Genomic DNA, 23,852 nt, shown 5'->3' on the forward strand with positions numbered 1-23,852 from the left:
AGAAATTACCGTTCATTTTGAGAGGGTTAACATTTCCATCCAAATAGCGGACGAAGGAACATCATATGACTGCTTCAGGGTTTTTCTGCGAACAGTTTCTAGATTTATAAAATGTTAAAACAGGCTTCATTATGCATTAGAATGGAAAACATTTTCCCATCGGCAGTCTCAGATGAACATTTTCTTTTATAGAACAGACTTCCTTAGAAATGAATAGGCAACGTTATCACGTAGCTTTCTAAACAGTGCACCCATCGGGCCCAGTCACAAATGATCTGCGGCAATGATTGTTCATTACTTGGTTAATCTAGCATTGGAGCCGGGAGCAGTTTTTGGGTACTTTGTAGTTCATGGTATTTTCTTGGAGAAAATGAAACAGAATTTAATTAAATTCTATATCTGCTTTTGGCACTGACCGCCTTTTAAAGATGATTCAGTTAAGAGGAATGCATGGAACAGGTCCACAAATAGCATATACACGTCTAATTGGAGTAGATCACCTTTTAAAGAAGAATGACCCTGTGTACAGTTCTGGTCTCCTTACCTAAGGAAAGGCTTACTTGCCTTAGAGGGAGTGCAACGAAGGTTCATGAGACTGGTTCCTGGGATGAGGTGATTGCCCTATGAGGAGAGATTGCGTAGACTAGGCCTATATTCCCTAGAGTTTAGAAAAAATGAGAGGTGATCTAATTGAAACATGTCAAATTCTTAAGGGGCTTGACAGGGTTAATGCTGAGAAAATGTTTCCCCTCGCTGGGGAATCTAGAACCAGGGGTCAAAGTCTCAAAATAAGGGGTCGGCCATTTAGGACTGAGACGAGGAGAAATTTGTTCACTCAAAGGGTTGTGAATCTTTAGAATTCTCTACCCCAGAGAGCTGTGGATGCTCAGTCATTGAGTATATTCAAGACAGAGGTCGAAAAAATTTTGGGAATTAAGGGATATGGGGATATTGCGGAAAGGTGGAGTTGAGGTAGAAGATCATCCATGATCTTGTTGAATGGAAGAACAGGCTCGAAGGGCCAAATGGCCTACTCCAGCTCCTATTTGTTATGTTATTATGTTCTTATGACCCATTGCAATTAACTGCCCAAGGCCCTTCTTGCAAAACTTGATAAATATTGGGATTAAAAAAAATCAATAATTTACCATATTGTTAGTGCTGTTAACAGGTGATATCAAAAATTGGTTTAGAATAGCATACACTGGACTCTCGTCACCCAAGTAACATTTTTAACCTATAAAGAACTATAATTTTCACACCCAAACTTTTGTCATCTTAAACTCACGTAAGGAAACTCTTCAAAATGATTTCAAGGGCCATGAAATGCTCAAAGTTATCACATTCCCAAGAAACCCAGATCAAATCTCTCACACAAGTCTTACTCTTATAATTCAATGTTACTTAAAGATAGCCAACTTCGCCCTGACGTATATGATACACTATCAACAACACCAAAGACTACGAGTTGAACTTATACGAAGTAGGCTTTTTTTGACTAAGAACTGGAGCATGCCTCTGCTAGTGGATCCATCCTAAGAGCTCCCGGGGGAAGGGTGGTGAGTCACCTTTATACCTGGGCTTAGGGGTGGAGCCAGGGGCGGAGACATGCCCGGACCTGTACAGAGTTAACAGTGGTTTACCACATTCACCCCTCGTTTAAAAAAGAGTCCGGCGGGGTGAAGTGTTTCAAAAGTTCGTATACGAAAGTCTCTCCGGGGGTCTTGTCTGCCGTAATGATCTTCATGGTGCCGGTTGTGGCGGTTCTTTGCCCGCGGCCGCTTCGCGCGTGGGACGGAGCACTGGCGTGTCGTCCTCTCGGGGTAGGGATGGCACCGGCATGTCGTCAGTTCGTGGTAGACAGCCCAGTGGTGCGTCGTGGGTAGTGGTGGTGGGTGGAGGTAGTGGATGGTGATCGATGGTGTTTCGGGTGGTACCTGAGGGTGCGAGGTCTCGAATTGAGACTGTGTCCTCCCGCCCGTCAGGATACGCCACGTAGGCGTACTGTGGGTTGGCGTGGAGGAGGTGAACCTTTTCGACCAGGGGGGTCCGTCTTATGGCTCCTCACGTGTTTCCTGAGCAGGACGGGTCCCGGAGACGTCAGCCATGGCGGTAGTGATGTCCCCGAGGTGGATTTCCTGGGGAAGATGAACATCTTCTCGTGAGGGGTGGCGTTTGTGGCAGTACAGAGCAGTGATCGTATGGAGTGGAGCGCATCGGGGAGGACATCTTGCCAGCGGGAGATTGGGAGGCCCTTGGATTTTAGGGCGAGCATGGCGGTCTTCCACACCATTGCGTTCTCCCTCTCTACCTGTCCGTTACCCCGGGGGTTGTAGCTGGTAGTCCTGCTCGTGGCTATGCCCTTCTCGAGCAGGTACTGGCGCAGCTCGTCGCTCATGAACGACGAGTCCCTGTCACTGTGGATGTAATTGGGGAAGCCAAATATGGCGAACAGGTCGTTGAGGCACCTGATGACTGTGGCGCTGGTCATGTCCGGGCAGGGGATGGCGAAGGGGAAACGGGAGTACTCGTCAATAATATTGAGGAAGTACGTGTTGCGGTCAGAGGAGGGAAGGGGCCCCTTGAAATCGACGCCGAGACGTTCGAAGGGGCGGGTGGCTTTAATCAGGTGTGCCCTGTCTGGCCTATAAAAATGCGGTTTGCATTCGGCGCAGACCTGGCAGTTCCTGGTCATGGTCCTGACCTCCTTGATGGAGTAAGGCAGGTTGCGAGCTTTAATAAAATGGAAGAACCTGGTGACCCCCGGGTGGCAGAGATCATTGTGGAGGGTCCGTAGCCTATCGACTTGTGCGTTGGCACATGTCCCACGGGATAGGGCGTCTGGGGGCTCATTAAGTTTCCCGGGCCGGTATAAGATATCGTAGTTGTAGGTGGATAACTCGATCCTCCACCGCAATATCTTATCATTTTTGATTTTCCCCCTTTGTCTGTTGTTAAACATAAATGCTACTGACCGTTGGTCAGTGAGCAGGGTGAAACGTTTACCGGCCAGGTAATGCCTCCAGTGCCGTACAGCCTCCACTATCGCCTGGGCCTCCTTCTCGACTGAGGAGTGTCGAATTTCGGGGCCCTGGAGGGTCCGTGAAAAGAAGGCCACGGGTCTCCCCACCTGGTTAAGGGTTGCGGCTAGGGCGAAGTCGGATGCATCGCTCTCCACTTGGAAAGGGATGGACTCATCCACTGCGTGCATTGTGGCCTTCGCAATGTCCTCTTTTATGAGGGTGAAGGCCGCACGGGCCTCTGCCGTCAGGGGGAAAGAGGTTGACTTGATGAGGGGCCGGGCTTTGTCCGCATAGTTGGGCACCCACTGGGCGTAGTAAGAGAAGAACCCTAGGCATCTCTTCAGGGCTTTTAGGCAGTGGGGAAGGGGTAGTTCCAGGAGGGGGCGCATTCGGTCGGGGTCGGGGCCGATGACTCCGTTTTCCACCACGCAGCCAAGAATAGCGAGGCGCATGGTGCGGAACATACATTTTTCTCTGTTGTATGTCAGACGTTTTCCACCACGCAGCCAAGAATAGCGAGGCGCATGGTGCGGAACATACATTTTTCTCTGTTGTATGTCAGACGTTTTCCACCACGCAGCCAAGAATAGCGAGGCGCATGGTGCGGAACATACATTTTTCTCTGTTGTATGTCAGATTCAGCCGTTGGGCCGTACGGAGGAATTTTTCTAGGTTGGCGTCGTGGTCCTGCCGGTCATGGCCGCAGATGGTGACGTTGTCTAGATAGGGGAAGGTGGCCTGCAGCGCATTCTGGTCAACCATCCGGTCCATCTCCCTTTGGAAGACCGAGACCCCGTTGGTGACGCCAAAGGGGACTCGGAGGAAGTGGTAGAGGTGACCGTCAGCCTCGAAGGCCGTGTACTGGCGGTTCTCAGGCCTGATGGGGAGCTGGTGGTATGCCGACTTCAGATCAATCGTCGAGAATACCCGGTATTGTGCTATCTGGTTGACCATGTCAGATATGCGGGGAAGTGGGTATGCGTCTAATTGCGTGTATCGATTGATCGTCTGGCTGTAATCAATAACCAGGCGCTGTTTTTCGCCGGTCTTTACTACCACCACTTGGGCTCGCCATGGGCTGGTGCTGCCCTCGATAATCCCTTCCCTCAGGAGTCTTTCTACTTCTGATTTAATAAAGCTCCTATCCCCGGCACTGTACCGCCTGCTTTTAGTAGCAATTGGCTTGCAGTCTTTGGCGAGGTTAGCGAACAACGGGGGGGGGGGGTTTGACCTTCAGGGTGGACAGGCTGCATACTTTGCGCGGCGCCGTGTTTAAATTCTGCCGGCTGCAGACTGTAAGTGGGGGCAGGGGCTCGCCATATGCCATCGTGACGCTCTCCAGATGGCACTGGAAGTCTAATCCTAGCAGTACGGGAGCGCAGAGCTGTGGCAGGACGACGAATTTAAAATCTCTGTACTCCACGCCGTTCACTGTCAGAGTCGCTACACAGTAGCCGCCGACGTCCGCCGTATGGGACTTTGAGGCCATAAAGACCTGGTGGCGTGTGTGCATAACCGATAGGGAGTAGCGTCGCACCGTGTCGGGGTGGATGAAGCTCTCCGTGCTTCCGCAGTCGAAAAGGCAATTTGTGGCATGGCCATTTACCTTTACGTTCATCATGGACCTGGCTAGTTGATGGGGCCTAGATTGGTCCAGGGTGATGGAGGCCATCGTCGAGGTCGGTGGGTCGCTGTAGTATTCGCCCGCGCCGGGGGCCTGGTCCCGAAATGGTGTCCAAGATGGCGGCTCCCCCGCGGCTGGTGGTGCCCAAAATGGCGGCCCGCACGGCTCACACGTGGTTGGTGGGGTCCAAAATGGCGGCCTGCACGGTTCACACGTGGCGCTGCTGGAATTGGGGGTCGATTTCGCTCTGCACACTCTCGCGTAGTGGCCTTTCTTGCCGCATTTGGAGCAGGTCGCGTCCTTTGCTGGGCATTGCTGTCTGGGGTGCTTGGCCTGGCCGCAGAAGTAGCATTTCTGGCCTCTGGTCATTGCAGCTGTAGTTGGGCTGCTGGCGGCTTGTGGCCTTACCGGGTCCCAAGATGGCTGCTCCCGTGACATCCACGTGGGCATCTGGTCAGGGGGGTAGGCGTCCATGTTCTGGAGGGCCACGTCTAATGAGTTAGCGAGGGCCACCGTCTTCTGCAGGTCGAGCCCCCTCTGTTCCAGCAGCCTCTGCCGAGTATAGTTGGACCTGATGCCGGCTACGTAGGCGTCTCGGATCAGGTCTTCTGTGCATTCCTTGGCCGTCACCGCTTTGCAATTACAAGCCCGGCCGAGGACTCTCAGTGCCAGTAAATATTCGGCGCCCGATTCCCCGGGGCGTTGTTTTCGGGTAGCCAGGAGGTGTCTGGCGTAGACCTCGTTAACAGGCCTCACGTATTGTTCCTTTAGCGTCGCGATGGCGGCCGCGTAAGTTGTGGCATCTCGGATGATCGAGTAGACTCGGTGGCTCACCCGTGAGTTCAAGACGAGCCATTTCGCGTCATCTGTAGTGACGGTAGTGCTGGAGGCCTCCAGGAAGGCTTCGAAACAGCTCAGCCAGTGTTCAAAGTTATTGGCTGCATCTGCTGCTTGAGGATCCAGGTCTAAACGTTCCGGCTTCAAGATTTGCTCCATGTCGAAAATTTAGTCAATAAAATTGATGCACTATCAACAACACCAAAGACTACGAGTTGAACTTATACGAAGTAGGCTTTTATTGACTAAGAACTGGAGCATGCCTCTGCTAGTGGATCCATCCTAAGAGCTCCCGGGGGAAGAGTGGTGAGTCACCTTTATACCCGGGCTTAGGGGTGGAGCCAGGGGCGGAGACATGCCCGGACCTGTACAGAGTTAACAGTGGTTTACCACACAGACATGTACAGAGTTAACAGTGGTTTACCACAGTATCAATAACAACTTGCATTTATATAGTGCCTTTAACATGGTAAAACGTCCCAAGGCGCTTCACAGGAGCGTTACCAGACAAAATTTGACACTGAGCCACACCAGGAGATATTAGGACAGGTGGCCAAAAGCTTGGTCAAAGAGATAGGTTTTAAGGAGCATGTTAAAGGAGGGGAGGAAGCTAGAGAGGCGGAGAGGTTAAGGGAGGGAATTTACAAAGTTTTGGGCCAAGGCAGCTGAAGGCCGATGCTGAGGTGAAGAAAATTGGGGATGTGCAAGAGGCCAGAATTGGAGGAGTGCAGAGATCTCGGAGGGTTGTAGGGCTGGAGGAGGTTACAGAGATAGGGAGGAGCTTGGCCATGGATCGACTTGAAAACAAGGATGAGAATTATAAAATTGAGGCGTTGCCGGGAGCCAATGTAGATCAGCAACATTGTAGCTACCAAGACTCTCCTGGAGGGACAAATACTCTCTCAGATATCTCATACTGCTCTTCAGAACCATGAGAGCACAATTCTTAGTATCTCTGATCTGGCACGACACCAAACCCAAACCCTTACACAAATCTAAATGACCAAGGAACAAGCAACTTGATGCAATCCACTTCTGATAGCAAACAGAACCTTAGATAGTCAACATGACCCGAGATGTATCCACTGTGGTTTCATCTGCCACATGATCCTAAGTCCTATAAAACACATCCACCCACAAAACCCATTCAAAAGCTAACCTGTGCCAACTGCAAGATATTCTTTATGATTCCTCTGTGCCTATCTAAACCAGTAAAAGTTCAACACAAAATTGATATAGGCCCAGAAATTCGGGTCGGGGGCTTCCCGCGGGTGTAAGCCGCCTGACCTGCACTTACCTTGCGCGCCGGCCGTTGTGCTGTGGGCCCGCGTAGGATTCCAATCCTGGGCCTGCTCCAGCTGCCGGCGCACAGTGCTTGTGTATCCCAGGGGCGCAGTTAGTTCGATGCGTCCCCTGGGATCACATGGGCCATGGGGACCCAATCGGAGCAGGGAATGCTTCATTCATAAGTTTGACAGGAAGAGCTGTCAAAAACTTAGAAATACTACGGGCCCCAAAACATCACTAAATCTTCAAATAAATTTTTTTTAAAATCACATTTTTTAAATAAACTATAAATTACATGAAATAACTATTTTAAACAATAATTTAAATTTTTGAAAAAAATAATTTTATTTTCTAACGGGGCTAAAAATAAACTTACCTTTCTTTAAAGTATTTAAAAATAATAAACCCGTGGAAAAAATGTTTTAATTTTAATTAATTCACCACTTACCTTGTAAAAAGCAGGCCGTACGCCTGCTTTTTAAATGTGTAACTTCTGGAGACTTACCCTCCTGGGAAAACCTGTAAAAAAAAACGTAAGTTCGATGCGCACGCGCAGCCCCTCCCGCACACGCGTTCGAACTCTGAACCCCTTTCAGCGGAACGGAAGTGCCGGTTTCCCGCGCATGCGCAGTGCATGCAGGAAATCGGCACTTCCATTGGGCCTATGGGTGAGTACCCCGTGCGTACTCACCCGTGGAGACCCGAAGTTCTGGGCCATTATTCTTGAATACTTCACACAACTCAACACGAGGGTCAAATACTCCTTCTCAGCTGCAGTGCATGATGCCAATAAGGACCAGAGATGGTGAAAAGTTTCTCAGGTACTCAACAGACTTCAGATATTCAACATGTCCATGCAAATGGCCAAAGCTCACAAGAGGTCCAGACTGTCAACACAACACTTAGATACTCAGTAAGGTCACAGATGGTCAACGTGATTGACTAGATTGGGCCTATACTCTCCAAAGTGTAGAAGAATGATAGGTGATCTCATTGAAACATATAAGATTCTGAGGGGGATTGACAGGGTAGGTGCCGAGAGGTTGTTTCCCCTGGCTGGAGAGTTTAGTACTAGGGGGGCATAGTCTCAGGATAAGGGGTCGGCCATTTAAGACTGAGATGAGGAAGAATTTTTTCACTCAGAGGGTTGTGAATCTTTGGAATTATCTACCCCAGAGGGCTGTGGTTGCTCAGTCATTGAAACATAGAAACATAGAAGATAGGAGCAGGAGTCGGCCATTTAGCCCCTCGAGCCTGCTCCGCCATTTAATGCGATCATGGCTGATCATCCAAACTCAGTACCCTGTCCCTGCTTTCTCCCCATATCCCTTAATCCCTTTAGCCTTAAGAAATATATCTAACTCCTTCTTGAATATATTCAATGAATTGGCCTAAACTGCCTTCTGTGGTAGAGAATTCCCCAGGTTCACCACTCTCTGGGTGAAGAAATTCCTCCTCATCTCTGTCCTAAATGGCTTACCCCTTATCTTTAGACTGAGACCCATGGTTCTGGAATCCTCCGCCATCGGGAATACCCTTCCTGCATCTAGTCTGTCTAGTCCTGTTAGAATGTTATAAGTTTCAATGAGATCTCCTCTCATTCTTCTAAACTCCAGCGAATATAAGCCCAATCGACCCAATCTCTCCTCATATATCGTTCCTGCCATCCCAGGTATCAGTCTGGTGAATCTTCGCTGCACTCCCTCCATGGCAAGAACATCCTTCCTCAGATAAGGCGACCAAAACTGCACACAATACTCAAGGTGTGGTCTCACCAAGGCCCTGTACAACTGCAGCAAGACATCCTTGCTCCTGTACTCGAACCCTCTCGCTACGAAGGCCAACATACCATTTGCCTTCTTAACCGCCTGCTGCACCTGCATGCTTACTGACATGAATCTTGTCATTCATGTGGAAATGACTTATGAAGTAATACTGGGTGGCCTGCTGGTGGCGCTGTCCAGGGAGAGTATAAATACTCGGGCACGGGCCCAGCTTGCTCAGGACATTCTTTAACAGGAACTAGTGAAGGACACAACTAGGTCTCCATGTTGAAAAACAGTTGATTAAAGCCTTGTTTAATACTCAGACCAAGTGCCTAGTAGTTTTCTTACATCAATTTAATCAACTGCAACCCACTCCACGCTCTGATTGATTTGGGAACAGACAGCTACAATTCAAACTGTAGAAGGGAACTCGGATGTAGTAATCAATCCATCATGGAGAAACTACTCAGACCCGCCCGTCTCGACCTGGACCCGAATTCACTTACAGCTGCTAAGGTATGGAAACACTGGTATCGTACCTTCAGCAACTTCCTCGAGGAGTGTGGTGAGAATGTTCCTAATAAGTTACGAATACTTGCCAATTATGTATCTCCTCATGTGTTTGACTTTATCAAAGACTGTGTAGACTATGACTCCACTATCCAAACACTACAGCAACTATATGTTAAGGCCCCAAACGAAATTTTTGCTCGGCACCTACTGGCCACAACTCGACAACAACCCGGGGTATCACTTGAAAAATTCCTTCAAGAGCTTCGCAGGCTCAGCAAAGATTGTAAACTTAAAGCTGTCTCAGCTGAGCAGTACCGGGAGGAATTAATTTGTGACTCTTTTATTAACAGAATTGCTTCTCCCCTCATACGCCAGCGTCTGTTGGAGAATAAAACCCTTGGGTTACAAGCTGCCTATAACCAGGCATATTCTCTGGACTTAGCTCAAAAAAATTCAGATGCCTATTTTTTTACCATATGCACGGACTGCTGCTACTTTTAGTAACTCCCTCGGTAAGCCTCAGGCGGAAGCCTTCACTGATGACGACCCTACCCTAGCGGCATCTTGGCAATCTAAAAAGAAGTGTTTCTTCTGTGGAGGTGCATCCATTATAGGAAATTTTGTCCTGCTCGTAATGCAATCTGCAATCATTGCAGTAAGAAAGGTCACTTTTCTAAAGTATGCCAGTCAAGAGCCTCTACTAGTGTTGCAGCTGCTATCTATAAAACTGCTCCTCCCCCAAGAGCCACTACTAGTGTTACAGCTGCTATCTATAAAACTGCTTTCCCCCAAGAGCAACTACTAGTGTTACAGCTGTTTTTCCCCAAAGCCTGTCCCATGCAGCCACGAAGGTTTCGTTAAATGGACACATTTTGAGTGCATTAATCGACTCATGTAGCTCTGACAACTTCATCAGTGAGCGGGCTGTCAGTAAGTTAAAACTGTGTATTTACCCCTCGGACAGGGAAATTGTAATGGCTCTGATGACACTGACCACCAACTCTTCCGGCTTTTGTCTTGTTGACCTTATTCTCAATGGCCGCACTTATTCTCCCACCCGGCTCGGGGTGCTCAAAAACCTATGCAGTGATGTGCTCCTGGGACGGGATTTCCAGAAACAACACAAAAGACTCACTTTCGAGTTTGGAGGGCCAAAGCCGGAGCTTACTATTTCCAAAGTACCGTTTTGTGCGCTTTTGGCGGCTTCGCTCGACGAGCCCTCCTTGTTTGCCAATCTTTCCCCCCGATGTAAGCCCATAGTCACTAAATCACGATGTTTCAGCCAAGATGATCTATCCTTTATCGAGGCAGAAATCTCTCGCCTTCTAGCTGACGGTATCATTGAGCCATGTTCATCTTCCTGGCGGGCTCAAGTCGTCGTTGTTAAAAATCCTCTGAAGCAACACAAGAAACGTCTTTGCATTGATTACTCGCAAACTATTAACCAGTATACCGACCTGGATGCCTACCCACTACCACGCATCGATGACCTGGTCAATAACCTTGCCAACGTCAGGGTATTTTCAACTTTTGATTTAAAGAGCACATACCATCAAGTACCGTTAAAGGACTCTGACAAAAAGTATACGGCCTTTGAGGCCAATGGTCGGCTTTACCAGTTTTGTTGCCTTCCATTTGGGGTCACCAATGGGGTGGACATCTTTCAACGGGCAATGGACAGCCTAATCAAACAGGAGAACTTAACGGACACTTTCCCATATCTGGATAATATCACCATTGCTGGTCATGACCAGAAGGAACATGATGCCAACTTCCAGAAATTTCTTGACGTTCTCCGTCATCGCAACTTAACCTTAAACGAGTCCAAATCTGTGAAATTAGTACCATCAGTCAACATCCTTGGCTACTGGGTGGACAATGGTGTCATCAAACCGGATCCGGAGCGACTTCGTCCGCTTCAGGAGCTCCCTCCTCCTATGAATCTCAGCTCTCTTCGTCGGGCCCTCGGCATGTTCGCCTATTATGCGAAGTGGATACCCCACTTTTCCGACAAGGTCCAGCCCCTGCTTCACACAAAGTCATTTCTGTTGGACGTGATGGCTATTTCAGCTTTCGACCTCCTCAAGCAACAACTGGAAAAAGCCACACTTCATTCCATCGATGAAAATCTCCCTTTCGTGGTCGAGTGCAATGCATCGGAGGTGGCGATTTCGGCTACCTTGAATCAAGGCGGTCGACCCGTTGCATTTCTGTCCAGAACTTTGCAGGGTAGCGAGCTCCATTATCCTCCTGTTGAGAAGGAGGCTACAGCTATCATCGAAGTAGTACGTAAATGGAGTTATTTTCTCGCTCGTCGCCATTTCACACTCATAACTGATCTGCGCTCCGTGGCCTTTATGCTGGATAATCGGAAACGCACTAAGGTCAAGAATAACAAAATACAACTCTGGAGGATGGAATTGGCCGCCTTTGGCTACACCATACATTATTGACCCGGCAAAGAGAATGTGGCCCCGGATACCCTCATGCGTGCATTCTGCTCTTCCATGTCAACTTCGACTCTTACGGATCTTCATACTGACTTGTGCCATCCTGGCGTTACCCATATGTTGCACTTTGTGAGATCTAAAAATCTCCCATTTTCTACGGAAGACGTGAAAAGAACATGCTCCACTTGTAGAATTTGCGCAGAATTAAAACCGCAATTCTTCTATCTGTCAGTTGGCTCGCTCATACACGCTACACAGCCTATGCAGCGACTCAGCATTGACTTTAAAGGGCCATTGCCTTCCTCAACACGAAACACCTACTTGCTTACTATGGTGGATGAATATTCATATTTTCCCTTTGCTTTCCCCTGTCCCAATATGCTTACTTCCACAGTGATCAAATGCCTCGATCAGGTCTTTTCCCTTTGCGGTATGGCCAATTTCATCCACTCAGATCGGGGTCCCTCCTTTATGTCAAGTGAACTCAAAAGTTATCTTTCCCAACGGGGAATCACCACAAGTAAAACACCATATCATCCTATTGGAAACGGATAGGTTGAGAGATACAACGCCATCGTTTGGAACGCTGTTCGTCTTGCACTGAGGTCACACAACCTATCAGACCAGCAGTGGGAAACCATGCTCCCTGATGCGTTGCATTCCATCAGGTCTCTTCTGTCTACATCCACCAACGCTACTCCTCATGAATGATTCTTTGGGTTCCAGCTCCACTCATGGGACATCCCTACCATCATGGTTGGCAGCTTCCGGCCCCGTGCTGCTCTGAAGATTCGTCCGATCCTCTAAGCGTGATCCCCTCATCGGCGAAGTGGAACTGTCGGATGTCAATCCCACGTACGCGCATGTGCGGTACCCTGATGGCTGGGAATCCACAGTGTCACTTCGGGATCTGGCTCCCTGCCCAACCGGTCCTGCGGACCCAATCGATAATGGGATCCGTATTAATGACGCCAATACCCTGCGCTCCTCTGAGGATGGCGCCCTACCCGGGATGTCAAGGGATCTGCCAGCTATTCCGCCGGATCAACCCGGGGAACAGAGCACTCCCCGTGGGATGGCCACCCGAAGCCAGGATGCCGGTCAGTCACTGACTACTGAGCAGGGTGAAGCCAGCTCTGCGCCGGTGGGGGCCCGCACCCGGAGCCACGATCTCCCCAGTCACCCTCGGGTCGATCAAGGCGACACGGGCTCTTTCGGCCCGCCGGTATGAACCAAGTGACCCAGGGACCAAAACACAGTCCGAGGAGACGTGCCTTCCAGCCTCCAACGGAAATTCAAACGACTGCGTCTATTCTTAGTCCGATTAATTTGGTAGAGGGAAGCCGTCGGACTTCCAATCTTTTAGGCGGGAAGAATGACATGAATCTTGTCATTCATGTGAAAATGACTTATGAAGTAATACTGGGCGGCCTGCTGGTGGCGCTGACCAGGGAGAGTATAAATACTCAGGCATGGGCCCAGCTTGCTCAGGACATTCTTTAACAGGAACTAGTGAAGGACACAACTAGATCGCCATGTTGAAAAACAGTTGATTAAAGCCTTGTTTAATACTCAGACCAAGTGCCTAGTAGTTTTCTTACGTCACTTACCTTCAGCGACTGGTGCACAAGGACACCCAGGTCTCGTTGCACTTCCCCTTCTCCCAATCTATTGCCGTTCAGATAATAATCTGCCTTCCTGGTTTTGCCACCAAAGTGGATAACCTCACATTTATCCACATTATATTGCATTTGCCATGCATCTGCCCAATCACCCAACCTGTCCAAATCATACTGGAGTTTCCCTGCATCCTCCTCACAGCACACACGCCCACCCAGCTTTGTGTCACCTGCAAACTTGGAAATATTACATCTAGTCCCCTCGTTTAGATCAATAATATATATTGTGAATAGCTGGGGTCCTAGCACCGATCCCTGCGGTACCCCACTAGTCACTGCCTGCCACTCGGAAAAAGATCTGTTTATTCCAACTCTTTGCTTCCTGTCTGCCAACCAGTTCTCTATCCAAGTCAGTACTTTACCCCCCAATCCCATGTGCTTTAACTTTACACGCTAATCTCTTATGCGGGACCTTATCGAAAGCCTTCTGAAAGTCCAAATACACCACATCCACTGGTTCTCCCTTATCTATTCTACCAGTTACATCCTCAAAAAATTCCATTAGATTAGTCAAGCATGATTTACCTTTTGTAAATCCATGTTGACTTTGTCCGATCCTGTCACTGTTTTCCAAGTGCTCTGCTATTACATCTTTTATAATGGACTCTAGCATTTTCCCCACTACCGATGTCAGGCTTACCGGTCTATAATTCCCCATTTTCTCTCTACCACCTTTTTTGAATAGTGGGGTTACATTAGCTACCCTGCAATCCATGGGAACTGTTCCAGAGTCTATAGAATTTTGGAAGATGACCAGCAATGCATCTACTATTTCCTGGGCCACTTCCTTAAGTACCCTAGGATGTAGATTATCAGGTCCTGGGGATTTATCGGCCTTCAATCCCGTCAATTTCCCTAACAATACTGATTTCATTCAATTCTTCCCTCTCATTAGACCCTATGTTCCCCAACATCTCTGGGAGGTTATTTGTGTCCTCCTTTGTGAAGACAGAACCAAAGTATGTATTTAATTGGTCTGCCATTTCTTTGTTCCCCATTATAAATTCCCCTGATTCTGACTGCAAGGGACCTAAGCTTGACTTCACCAATCTTTTTCTCTTCACATATCTATAGAAGCTTTTACAGTCAGTTTTTATGTTCCCTGCAAGCTTACTCTCATACTCTCTTTTCCCCCTCTTAATTACTCCCTTTGTCCTCCTTTGCTGAATCCTAAACTGCTCCCAATCTTCAGGTTTGATGCTTTTTCTGGCCAATTTATATGTCCTCTCCTTGGATCTTATGCTATCCCTTGAGTATATTCAAGGCAGAGATAGATAGATTTTTGGGCTCTAGGGCGATCAAGGGATATGGAGATTGGGTGGGAAAGTGGAGTTGAGGTCAAAGATCAGCCTTGATCTTACTGAATGGCGGAGGAGGCTCGAGGGGCCGTATGGCCGACTCCTGCTCCTAATTCTTATGACCTTCAGGTGCTGGTTGAACTCTTCAAAAATAGCATGACTGACTTATGGTTATCATGCCATCTGGATTTAAAAAAAAAGAACTCTTGGATATTGCATGGAACCTGTGATACACAATAAAAATGTGCATACATTCATCAAGACTCACAACATAATAGATGATGTTAAATACTGGGGTGCTCATGATGTTCAGGAACACCCACAGATACACAAGGATATCAATCATGCATAGTTAATAGAAGTAAGTGCGGTCTGAAGTTCCTGAGCTATCCATCCTGACACCTAGAACTACAGAAACAGGACACTTTCAGCAGCAATGATGCCCCATTTTTTATTGAGCTGGTAGAGAAAGTGCAACATAATGTTGCTGATGTCAGTCCCTCTCTATATTTTCAAAACGATCTACAGGAGGTGGTCTTGCATCAGTTTTGCTTTTGCACTATTGACAGTATATCCACTGCTGTGGCCCATTTATTATTTTTAAAAAAAACAAAGTCTGCCTCCTGCAGTGCCATTGTACTTTATACCATTTGAAAGGAACTGACTCTCCCTCTTACTGCCTCTCGATTCAGTGCCTAGGCTGACACTCCCAGTGCAGTGCTGAGGGAGTGCTGCACGGTCGGAGGTGCCGTCCTTCAGATGAGATGTTAAACCGAGGCCCCGTCTGCTCTCTCAGGTGGATGTAAAAGATCCCATGGTGCTACTTTGAAGAAGAGCAAGGGGAGTGCTCCCCCGTGACCTGGGCCAACATTTATCCCTCAACCAAGATCACCAAAACAGATTATCTGGCCATAATCACATTGCTGTTTGTGGGATCTTGCTGTGCGCAAATTGGCTGCCGTGTTTCCCACATTACAACAGTGGCTCCACTTCAAAAGTACTTCATTGGCTGTAAAGCGCTTTGAGACGTCCGGTGGTCGTGAAAGGCGCTATATAAATGCAAGTCTTTTATTACAAACAGAGGCATGGAGTACAAAAGCAAGGAAGTTATACTGAAGCATTTTAAATCACTGGTTAGGCCCTAGCTGCTGTATTGTGTCCACTTCACTTTAGGAAAGATATCAAGGCCTTGGAGAGGGTGCAGTGGAGATTTACCAGAAATGTACCAGGGATGAGGGACTTCAGTTACGTGAAGAGACTGGAGAAACTTGGAATTGTTCTCCTTGGAGCAGAGAAGGTTAAAGAGAGATTTACCAGAGGTGTTCAAAGTCATGAAGGGTTTTGATAGAGTAAATAAGGAGAAACCAGAGGACACAGATTTAAGGTAATTGGCAAAAGAATCAGAGGAGAATTTTTTTATGCAGCAAGTTGATGTGATCTGGTATGCTCTGTCTGAAAGGAGCGGTGGAAGCAGATTCAATAGTTACTTTCAAAAGGGAATTGGGTAAGTACTTGAAGAGGAAAAGATTGCAGGGTTATGGGGAAAGAGCAGGGGGGAGTGGGACTAATTGGAGAGCTCTTTCAAGGAGCCGGCACAGGCACAATGGGCTGAATGGCCGCCTTCAGTGCTGTATTATTCTATGATTCTATGCGGGGACTCAGATTTCCCTTTTTAAAATTGGAGGATAAAGTATCGAGTGGCCGTGGAAGAGTTACAGCGACACGGTCTTTGCCAAGGAGCAGCTGCAGTGTGGAAAAAACATCGTTCCGCAGCGCAAATGCTGAGTTTGTCAAAAAATTAAGCCAGCCCGCCTCCCTCTTCAGGAAAACATTTTAAAACAGGTCTGCCGATTCCAAAAGTTCGAATGCAGTGTGCAGTTCGAAAGCCCTTGAAATGAATGGAAGCTTTGTGACTGCACCTGAAACAGTTACCAGAACCAAAGCCTGAAACAATTTTGGAATTGTGGTCAGGATTCTTCCACACGTACAGAATGTTGTAACGTTGAGGGTTTGTTGCCTGTTTGCTTTCTTGATCTTAATAATGTGTGACGTGGGTGCAGGGGGGGGGGGTGGCGGGGGAGGGGAGCGAGGGGAAGGCTGTTGTTCGCTTTAATTTTAAAATATCACAAGAGTCAGTACAAATATCCACAGACATACCCTTTTAAAATGAATTGTTATGCAAGTTGATGGGGTCCACTTCTTGCCAGTTTAAAGCTCTACACAGATTTGAAATTCAAAGAATCATAGAGCACAGGAGGCCATTCAGCCCATCACTCCTGAACGGCCTGGCTGTAATTTTAAGGTTATGCTCCCCTTATTCTGGACTCCGAACCAGAGGAAACAGTTCCTCCCTCTCTCTGTTCCATCAAATCTTTAATCATCTTAAACACCTCAATTAGATCACCCCTTAATCCTCTATATCCAAGGGAATACAAGCCCAGTCTAAGCAAATGGTCCTCGTAATTTAACCCTTTTAGCCCCGGTATCCTTCACAGGAGTATTATAGTTCCTGTGCAATCCCTTGTCCATCACCACCCGATTCTGAAGCATCCGACACCAATATAACAGCCTGTGCAGCTATGTCAACAGACTGAGATATTGCGAAAGCAAAATGTACAATAAATGCATCAATATGAAAATCAGTGTGAAACTATGATAAAATATATTCATTTACATATATAAATGTCAGTGGGTATCACTCTCGCCTTCGAGTCAGAAGGTTGTGGGTTCAAGTCCCGCCCCAGAGACTTGAGCACAAAATCTCGGCTGACACTCCCAGTGCAGTACTGAGGGAGTGCTGCACTGTCGGAGGCGCCGTCTTTTGGATGAGATGTTAAACCGAGGCCCCGTCTGCTCTCTCAGGTGGATGTAAAAGATTCCATGGCACTATTTCGAAGAAGAGCAGGGGAGTTCTCCCCGGTGTCCTGAGGCCAATATTGATCCCTCACTCAACATCACTAAAAACAGATTATCCGGTCATTATCACATTGCTGTTTGTGGGACCTTGCTGTGCACAAATTGGCTGCTGCGTTTCCCACATTACAACAGTGACTACACTTCAAAAAAAGTACTTCATTGCTCAAAGCACTTTGAGACATCCGGTGGTCATGAAAGGCGCTATAGAAATGCAAGCAAATCCTTACTATAAATAGCCAGGAGCGGCTGGTGTGAATTCCAAACTTTCTAAAAAAAAATGCTGAGAACAATGAAGTGACAATCTAACTCCTGGGCTCAGTCTCACCAATACAGCCAGTGGCACTAGGGAGGGAGTGAGACGGAGGTTATGGGCACCACTCTCCCCCCATTCCAGTTCCATTTATTTTTTACTCCTGTTTCAATGCTCTGAGCACACAGCCGCCACTCCAATGCTGAAAACCAAATTAAACTCTGCACTCTTTCAAGGTTAGTCTGTTGGTGGGGTCCACCGGTAACAATGTCCAAACAGAGGCGTGACTGGTTTAAGAGTTTTATAACATGTCTTTCGCCCGCGATCCTCACCTTCCTTGGAGCCAACCTAATAATATTTTACGCACTTTCCTTCATAATAATTGGCAATCTGTGTGTGTGGTAGGAAATTAAATCGGATTTAAAGTTTCTTCTGGTTCCCCCCCCCCCCCCCCCCCAAACGCTCTAATAGCATTGTTAGATCAAGAATGCAATAATAAAAACATATCTCTCTCTCCCCTTCCCTCCCTCCTCCCCTCCACCCAGCAGATACTCCCAGCAGAGACCAGGAGGAGCTCTGCGGGCTCCTGTTCTCCCCAGCGGGTGCTCACACTCACCTGATCCGGACTGAGAGCGTTGAAGGGCCGATCGAGCCGCGGCGAGAGACGGAGAGCGACAGCAACAGAGACAGCGACAACTTCCCACGGGCAGCCTTGTGGCACAGGTCAGATAATAATAACAGAAATCTCTAGGAAAACTGGCCTGTTTCAAACCCTCTCCAATAAACACAGACACACAACACAACACACACCAGCTCAGAGATATCTGTGTCCTCTGGAAATCCAATGAGTGGGCATAGAATGTAGACAAGAATTCTGGAGTGTCAATGAATGAATAGAAAGAGACACAATCTCGCTCTCTCTCTCTTCTGCCTGAAGCACGCAAATAAATCTCCGGCATGGGTTCTTGTCTCGGAGTAGCGGGGGTAGGAATGTGGGGCAGCTTTTTAATACATTGCCCCGACCTGGGGTAAATAAACCACACCCTCTGGAATGCTCCAGGGGTCAGGGATCAGAGGGAGTTGGGATGAATGTACAATTGAAATCCCACTCGGGGAAAGTTAGACAGCGTCTAGGATTTTTTTTTTTTTGCAAGAGATTCAGCAACACAGAAAGCTGGCTGCAGAAATGAGACTCACTGGCATGCATTTTATTTAAGGGGGTGGGGTGGGGGGGAAGTGCAAAGCAGATATTAAAACCGAATATAGATATTTTCTGTACTGAAATATTTCTCAAGGGAATTCCTTTGAGGGCGGCGGTGAATGGGATTCATTTATTGGCTATTAAAAAAAAACCTAAAGTTTACACACGGGGGAAAGTACCAAACTTTTTCTGTTTTAGAATTTCATTTAATTGTACCTTTCATTGCAGAATTAATCTTGCGACCTCCTCCCCACACCAATAGCATGTTTATTTCAACTGAGTTTAAGAAATGTTTGGAATTTTATTTTCTCAATTTTTCATAGATTTGATATCAAAACAGTTTTTTTTGTACAATCTGAGTGTCGACAAATTAAAAGTTCTTTCGCGACGTGGTGGGGGGTAGAGTTAAAGGACATTTTTTTTGGAAGAACAAATTAGGAGGAATTAATAAGCTCGAAAGTACACAGCGGACGGTGAAATCTCCACTGTCTCCATGTGTAAATATAACGGGAGGATTGCTCTTGCTGTTTACGATTTCGTTAGGATGTCCCCCCCCCCGCTGTGTTTCTGAAGTTAGCGGCAGAGAGGGAACCAATTCCTTGTTTGAGGGCTCCCGGGGAGAGGCGGCCCCGCTGGGAGAGCTGGTCCAAATCCCCACCCTAGACTTTCCATCAATTTAAAGTGTGGAGCTCCCGATTGGAGAATCGACCTTTCAGATGAGATCTTTCCCCTCGGATGGTGAGTATCTGGAATATTTTTAAAAAGCAAGAATTTTGGAGGGATCCTAATGTCGTGATGAAATGTTAGCCTAGCTTTTGTCTTTCAGATGCTGTTGTGCTTTTCTGTTTTTGACCTGTTTCCGTTTGAACAGGGTGAATAAGGCACCAGAAGCAGCTCAGTGATTATGGTGGGAGGCTGGCAACCCAGAGGTCACAAGTTCAAGTTCCCACCATGGCCTGTTGTGATTTAATCCAGTAATTGGTGGGCTGGCATCAGAAAATGAGCACGAAAGCTGCCTTTTAGTTGTAGGAACCCAACTGGTTCACTAACAGGGAAGAAACCTGCTGTCCCCATACTTGGTCTGGTCTGGTCTGGTCTGCATGTGACTCCCGTCCCACACTAGGGCTAGATTTTCCTGGAGCCTTCAGGCGTGTGGGGGGGGTGGGGAGGAAAATCCCGAATTTGGGGGTCCCGACACCATCCCGCCCAAAACCCCGCCCCACGCAAGTTTTAGGGGCGGCAGGTACCCACCCCGCACTGGGACCCGCCGAAACCAGGCGGGAAGGGATTAGTGCCAATTAACTGCTTGTTAACAGGCAGTTTTTAGCCTAATCCCTATTTTAAGGGGTGTCGTGTGGGATTCCCGACGGCTCCAAACCACGCCAGGTTAGAGCAGGCGGGCCGTCGGTTTGAAGGACTTGGAGGGGTCGAGATGTCGGTGTTCAGGTGAGTGATGGGTGCATGAGTGCAAAGGTAAGTGTGTTTGGTGTGTCTAAAGTGTGTAAAGAACTTTTACTTACCTGTACTTACCTTAACAACCTTTCTTCATGTAGCCGTCGGGAGCCTATCACTCAGCTGGCACTTAAAGCTGAGCGGCTGCGATCTGTGAAAAGTGACAGCCTTCAGCTTTGAGTGGCGGTAAGAGTTCTAACTGAGTCTATGCAGAAGGACTCATGTTAGAACTCAGACTGTCAGTGTTTCACAGCTTCAAACAGCTGTCAAACACTGATATTTCATCTGTCAAGAACTCTTGACAGATGAAATTGCAGTCTGTGACGTCACCTGTTGCCGGGTGGCCCTTAATTGGCCTGCTGAGCCCGCTGGGCGAGCGCAACAAGGTCAATCAAGGAAAAATCGCGCGGATTGGCCGGACGTCGATGTAGGCGGGTCAAAAACCAAAAGGGGAAGTCCCGCCTTCTTCCTGACAGGTTCGGGAAAATCTACCCCATGTGGTTGAGCCTCAGGGCAACGAGGGATGGGCATTCTTTGACAGCACCCCCTAAACCCACGACCTCTACCACCTAGAAGGACAAGGGCAGCCGGCGCATGGGAACACCACCACCTCCAAGTCACACACCATCCTGACTTGGAAATATATCGGCCGTTCCTTCATCGTCACTGTTGGGAGTACCTTCACCACTCGGACTGCAGCGGTTCAAGAAGGCGGCTCACCACCACAGTCTCGAGGGCAATTAGAGACGGGCAATAAATGCTGGCCTTACTGCCCCAACCATCCTAATTACTCCCACACCCTTCCCAAATCCCATCAAGCCAAATAACCTGCTGCCACAAATCATATTAGTTCACCCGGAGTAACCTGCTGCCACAACAGACAAACGTCCTCATAAACGAGCACATCTTCGCACTTCCTGTGAGCAATGCCACCGGAGGTCAACCAGTTTTATAGGTAACCAAAAGAAAAACTTCCATTTATATAGCACCTTTCACGACCTCGATATGTCTCAATGTGCTTTACAACCAAGGAAGTACTTCTGAAGTGGTCACCGTTGTAATATAGGAAATGCGTCAGCCAATCTGTGCACAGCAAACGGCAATGAGGTAAATGACCAGATAATCTGAGAGGGCAGACGCGGCCTCGGTTTAACGTCTCAGCACCTCCGACAGTGCGGCACTCCCTCAGCATGGCACTGGGAGCGTCAGCCTAGATTTTTGTGCTCAAGTCCCTGGAGTGGGACTCGAACCCACAACCTTCTGACTCAGAGGCACGAGTGCTACCCATTGAGGCACAGGCTGACACCATGAAGTCATTGGAACTGAATACCGGGCGGCCAAGGCAATACCTCCTGTTTTTTGCGCTCCTGCTCGAGACAGATTTCTGCCCCTTGACCTCTTGGGTTCCGAATCCCCAGCACCATTGTGGACCTCTGACCTTCGAGACAGATCTCCCCGCTGTGTTGCTGCAGATGGGTCAATGGAGATGTGTAGTTGGGAGGTTTGACTGCAACACGGAGGAAGGTCAGGACTGTCCCTATGATTCGGGATCCTTTTGTGCAGATTGGGAGACTTAAAGGCTGAGGCTTTCTACTTCTGCACTCACCAGCCTGTGATTTTCCACTTGTTCCCTTTAATGGGTGGGAAATTATGGGTTGGCAAGCGCAGAAGCAAAAATAAATCCTGGCAATCAAGTATGAATTAATGGTTTGTAAACTGCCCGAAGGTATCCATCTTTCTCCATTTAAATTAGTTATTGAGACAGTTGGACAGATATATTCTGCATTAATTCACTTGAGGCATTGAACTGCCCCTGACATTTATTAAATAAACAAAGCACTTTGAAACAGCGCCTAATGTAAATCTAATTCAGGACCTTCCAGATGAAGGCTTTTTACAGTCTCACATGTACCTTTACTTATACCATCATGATATGTCCATGAGAAAATATGTGGGTGATAAAGGATGTGTGGCAGCAAAATGTGAGGCACTGATAAAATTAGGAGGCGCTGATATACGATAAATCCTGAAAATAAATCGAATATTATTTTACTGATATTACTGTCTGTGAGAGAGAGAGAAAATGAGAATGCCAACTGAGATTAGTCTGCATTAGGAATCATGGACTCTGGCAGCACGGAAGGAGGCCATTCAGCCCATCGTGCCTAGGTCAGCTCTTTGAAAGAGCGATCCAATTAGTTCCACTCTCGTGCAATTCTCTCCCTTTCAAGTATTTATCCAATTTCCTTATTAAATCTGCTTCCACTAATTATAATAACTCGCTGCGTAAAAAACATTCTCCTCATCTCCCCTCTGGTTCTTTTGCCAATTACCTTCAATCTGTGTCCTCTGGTTACCGACCCTCCTGCCACTGGAAACAGTTTCTCCTTATTTACTCTCTCAAAACCATTCGTGATGTTCACCAGCACCTTCTCAGGGCAACTAGCGATAACCAGCACCAACTTGGATTTATATAGCGCCTTTTAATATAGAGGAATGCTCCAAGGTGATTCGCAGAGCTGTGAGGGGAAAAGTGGATGCTGTACCAAGGAAAGAGATATTGGGCGGGTGGAGAGTATGGGGTCGGAAGCTCAGCTCAGCTCAGAGCTGAATCGGTCACCGAGGTTGTGAATGTGGCCGGGGTGGGGGCTGAAGTAAAAGACCAGGGTACAGAGTTTGTGCCAGGGACCAAGACAATGGCTTTTGATCTTTGCAGCGTTTATGTGGAGGAAATGCCATCTCTGACAACATAGGAATAAACGCAGCCTTGCCAGTGTTACCTGCATCTAGAGAATAAATAAAAGAATAGAGTAATGAGAGGGGACCTGAAGGTAAAGAGGTGGAGTTGTGGACTTTTTTTGTGGGGGGTGGCGAGACCCAAGCATCAGAATCTAGAAAAATCTAGCATGCATTAAATGTTTTTATTAATAGGAAACTTAGATGAAAGGTGCAGAACATCACCAAGGTTGAAAAGAGTAGCAGATATGATGAGAAAAATAGTCGTCGTCTTCTTTCTTATGGTTGTAGCAAAGCCAATCAAGTGTCAATATCTAAGTCAGATATCCAGGCCAAAGCTTCCGGTGTAACAGCGTGGATATCTTAAATAACAACAGAAAATGCTGGAAAAACTCAGCAAGCCAGGCAACATCCGTGGAGAGAAAATAGAGTCAACGTTTCGGGGCAAACCCTTTGTCAAGACTGGAAAAGCACAGGAAATGAAACAGATTAAAAGGCCAGGCTGGGAGAGAACAAAAGAGAAGTGAAGAGACATTAAGAGGTATTCAAAACAAGACGAGATGGTGATAGGACTAGTGGAGACAAAAGACGGCTCTAGATTAGGTGTGAAATGCGCTGGCAGAATGGGAGACGGCTGCCATGTGGGAGAGAAAAAAAGGGGGAGGGGAAAGGGCCACAACAAAGGTGTGGATAAAAAATAAGTAAAAATGTAATGGGGGTCAAGGTTATGACCTGAAATTGTTGAACTCGATATTGAGTCCGGAAGGCTGCCTGCGAATTTCCTCTGAGGGCAGTGCTCAATGATGGGCTCCAGGGTCTG

General features: G+C 47.6%; 2 protein-coding genes across 2 annotated transcripts in view; one reads left to right on the forward strand and one right to left on the reverse strand.

The window, feature by feature from the left end:
- Nucleotides 1-18,347, reverse strand: part of matn4 (matrilin 4) — a 103,416-nt gene extending 85,069 nt beyond the window's left edge. The window contains exon 1 of the mRNA XM_086005843.1: nucleotides 18,260-18,347. The gene's annotated coding sequence lies outside the window, so the exon portion shown is untranslated. The remainder of the gene's footprint in view (nucleotides 1-18,259) is intronic.
- The window catches only part of rbpjl (recombination signal binding protein for immunoglobulin kappa J region-like), a 60,863-nt gene continuing 44,584 nt past the window's right edge, over nucleotides 7,574-23,852 (forward strand). The window contains exons 1-2 of the mRNA XM_086004298.1: nucleotides 7,574-7,592; nucleotides 18,189-18,366. Coding sequence (XP_085860424.1) covers nucleotides 7,574-7,592; nucleotides 18,189-18,366 — 197 coding nt within the window. The remainder of the gene's footprint in view (nucleotides 7,593-18,188; nucleotides 18,367-23,852) is intronic.

Source organism: Somniosus microcephalus, chromosome 13 (assembly GCF_052327205.1).
Source record: "Somniosus microcephalus isolate GS21.2 chromosome 13, FLI_Smic_1.0, whole genome shotgun sequence".
Classification (NCBI taxonomy): domain Eukaryota; kingdom Metazoa; phylum Chordata; class Chondrichthyes; order Squaliformes; family Somniosidae; genus Somniosus; species Somniosus microcephalus.